The sequence below is a fragment of the Trypanosoma grayi genome (genome assembly GCF_000691245.1).
Source record: "Trypanosoma grayi strain ANR4 Tgr_207_V1, whole genome shotgun sequence".
Classification (NCBI taxonomy): Eukaryota; Euglenozoa; class Kinetoplastea; order Trypanosomatida; family Trypanosomatidae; genus Trypanosoma; species Trypanosoma grayi.
The window spans coordinates 19,905-23,624 of NW_008825826.1; the positions used below are offsets into that span (position 1 = coordinate 19,905).

The following is a 3,720-nucleotide window of genomic DNA, read 5'->3' on the forward strand; positions in this document are numbered from 1 at the left end:
CAACAACAGAGGCCGCAGGAAAACGTGCAAGAGCGAGTAAACCCTGATCCGCTGTTGTGAAATAAATCCGGCCCATGCGTGCGTGTGTGGATAGAGGAGAGAGCAGGGAAGAGGTGGGGCACCTTCGTAGAAATAGTGAAATAAGGAATGGACAAAAAAGAAAAACTAAAAAAAAAAAGATGCTTCGAAAAATGAAAATGATGAAACACACCAAACGGACAATAGTACTACAGGCAGTTCCAACGCCAATAGGGGGTAATTGAGCCAATCCCCTTTTTTGACTTCGTTGCATCTGCCCTTCTCTTTGTTGTTACTAAATTAAAATATTTTTTTTTTGCCTCTTTCACATTCTTTTCTTTCCTTTTTTCTTTTGTTGTTGGCTTTTCGTTTTTTGTACTTTTTGTTCGGTTTTTTTTTTTCTTTCTTCATCCTCCGGTTCTCTCACTCCTCCTCTTCTTCGCTGCTGTTGTTGTCTTTGTCTCTCTTTCGTATCGTTTTTTGTTGTTGTTTCTCTTACTCTCTCTTAGCGTCGTTGTTACTGGTGACGATGTCGCTGCCGTATCGCTGCTCATTGACCGTTAAACATCACCTTCTCTCTTCCTCACCATTCTCTCCGCAGCGTGGCCGTTGAGATGTGTTTATGGATAGATAGATTGATAGATACCACGGCAGGCGTGGGTGGAGACACCACACACACGCACACACACACGCAGGGGTGCAGCAAGAGAGAGAAGAAAAGGAGCCGCAAGTCTTCTCCGTTCTCGGCCTATTTTACGACCCTTGCCGGCCTTCGGGCGCGCACCACGCCTCATCCCCCGCACGCCGTGGCAGNCCGCAAGTCTTCTCCGTTCTCGGCCTATTTTACGACCCTTGCCGGCCTTCGGGCGCGCACCACGCCTCATCCCCCGCACGCCGTGGCAGAAAGAAAGAAAAAAACCCCACCACCACCACCAAAACAAACGAAAAAAAAAAAAGGCAAAGAAAAAAAAGTAAGCGCTCGCTTTTTTTTCCCCCTTTCAATTCACACACATCACTTTACTAATATATATAAATATAAACCGAGTGAGAGAGAGAGTCGTGTATATCTACGTCCGCACGCTCATATAGATACACACGAAAAGTTAACACAAGACGACGAAAAAAAAAAAAATGCAAACCCCCTCCCGTTTGAAGGGAGGCAAAGGGTAATATGACGCACAGACATATCACGGGAAAGAAAACAGAACAAAGCGTGAGTGTGGGGAAAGTCAGTCTTGCACCACTCATCGGAAGCTTCCAAGCAAACCCTAAGAATGCTCGTTGTTCCCTTTTCTACAGTTGGTGTTCCCTTTTCATTTACCCCATTCGTTTGTTGTTATGATCGCTGTGGTTGTTATTCGGCTCTCTTCGCTTATTGATTGCCGGTTGATGTTATCATGTACGCGTCGCTTCCCATGCGTCTACTCTCACCACCTGCCACCCCTGTTAAAGCAAGGCAAGGCTTTCATTGCGGCAAACGCAAAGATGGGCGAAACAGAGATCACGAAATAATGAATGAATTTAACGCCACCCTACACCACATGGCGACGCTCATCCATCACAGGAACCGCCACTGACAGCCGTGCCATGGCACGCATCAGCGACAGTTCCTCGTCATCTAGCAATGCGGGCAGTGCAGAGCGACACCCTTTAACGCCGATTGGATCGTCACCCAGGAGTGGCATTGGCATCTTTTTCTCCCGTGTGTATGGTACAGCTTCTGCCACGGGCCGTGGCTGCGGTGCTGGTGCCGTTACCAACGCAGCATACTCAGGCAGTAAAGCCGTATGGCCCTTCGGGGCAGGTGGCATAAGGGTGACAACTTCAGCGCCAGCAGCAGCTCTCACCGCCGCATCGCTCTGCTGCTCGGGGAAGCCCGATAAGACAGGATAGAACTGTGTCGTGTATATCGGGAGAGCAGCGAGGCCAGTAACACCCACCGTTTGGAACTGTGGCTGGTAAATCGGAGCGATGATGGTGTTGCCCAGCGCAGCATTATCGGTCACAGGAGTGGAAGCGGAGTAACCGCCCTGAACAGCCACCGGAATACCGGCTGGTTGCGGCCAAACTAGCTGCGCGCTCACTGGGTACCCCTGGTCGTTCCCCATTCCCACACTGGGGTAAGCAGGCGGTGGAATAAAGCCAGTAGTAGGCATCACTGTAGGGTAGAAGGTGGGCACAGCAGCAGGGGGAGCAGTTGCTCTCTCGCTGCCGATGGGGAGCACACCCCTCACCACAGTATTCGAAGAAACGCGCACCGGCTCCGGTGAGGAAGTCTCCTGGAATGGCGGCAACGACCTGCCGCTTTTCATAGTGCTATTCAAGCTGCTGTTAGCGTTGTTATGATGCGCGTACTGCGGCGTGTCCTCTGCTAGCTTTACCATCAGTGGAATTTTGCCACAACTCGGGAAGGGCCGCGTGTTGTGAATTGCGTCCGCCGCCTTCTCTGCAGCGCCGTCTGCGAGGTAGGTGATGAAGGCGATATGACGCTCCAAGTTCCGCTCAATATCTGGTGCCGTGTCCTTGTGGATAGAGACGTTCTTCACAGGGCCGTACTGGCTGAATAACAGGATGAGATCACTCACACCAATATCGAGTGGTATATTCCGCACAAAAAGCTTGCAGATCTTTTTACGGGCTTCACCAACAGGAGCGTCGTCGTGCTGCTTCTTCGCCCACTGGACGATTACTGTGCGCCCGTTTAGCTTCTGCCCCCCCATTCCGTTGATGGCCTTCTCCGCCTGCTCTGGCGTGGCGTAGCGCACAAAGGCGGTTCCGAGGCTGTTGCCAGTGTGGATGTTGCGCATCACAGCCGCGGAGACAATCTCCCCGTAGGGGGAGAACATGCGCACGAGGTCGCTGTGCTCCATCTTGTGTGGGATGTTGCTGATAAACAAATTCGTGCGGCTCTGCTTGTCAGAGCGCGGGGCTCGCATATAGGCGGTTGGTTTGATCCTCTCACTGTATCCCATTGCGTTGCTGGTGTTGCTGCTGTTGTTGTGGCTGCCACCGCCCACACTCCGCTCGTCGTCAAGGTAGAGTTTCCGCTCAAACTCGTCGCAGTCGTGCCCGTCGCACGGGAGCGGCGGAAGCGGGGCGGCGATCACCGTCCCCATACCATTTTCGTGGTGCAGCGCTGCTGCTATTGGCATTGGCGCTGCTGCTGGTGATGGTGGCATGGCATCGATGGGCACGGCATTTATACTGTCAAGTGGCGGTGGGGGAAAACGACCCAGCTGCTGTAGGATGCTCTGCACACGCTGCTGCCGATCTGGGGACAAAGTCATTGCTCTATCTCCCTCAGTTTACTGCTAGTTTTGTTGTTTCACTTGAGAAGCGTTTATTTTGTTTTGTTGGTTTTTCAGTCCGGGGTTGTCCTTGTTTCTCTCCCTTCCTTTCTACACCACCTCGATTTTCTTTTTTGTTGTAGCAATAATAATAATAATAATGATGATAGTGATAATAACACGGAAGGTGCCTGCGGTAAAAATGTCTCCCTTTGCCTGTGCGCCTCCTTTCCCCTATTTCTGTGACTCCTGTTCCTCGTCCTCAGTACGCCTCCTCCTTATCACTGGTTGACTTGCTTTCCCCTTCTCCCTTTTTTTTTGTCTGCCTTGCCTCCCACTGCTAAAAGGCGGGTGGTGTCGTCCTCGTCTGTCAAGGTTGCGCCCGGTGGAATCTTGTCCTTTGTTTTTTTTTTTT

At 51.4% G+C, this 3,720-nt stretch overlaps 1 protein-coding gene across 1 annotated transcript; it reads right to left on the reverse strand.

Annotated features, from left to right (window-relative positions):
* Positions 1–1,550: 1,550 nt before the first annotated feature.
* On the reverse strand, positions 1,551–3,305 carry DQ04_02071080 (RNA-binding protein; the record flags this gene model as incomplete). The annotated part of the gene is made up of 1 exon (XM_009311480.1): positions 1,551–3,305. One exon carries the CDS (start codon positions 3,303–3,305, stop codon positions 1,551–1,553), a length of 1,755 nt encoding a protein of 584 aa, XP_009309755.1.
* Positions 3,306–3,720: the final 415 nt, after the last annotated feature.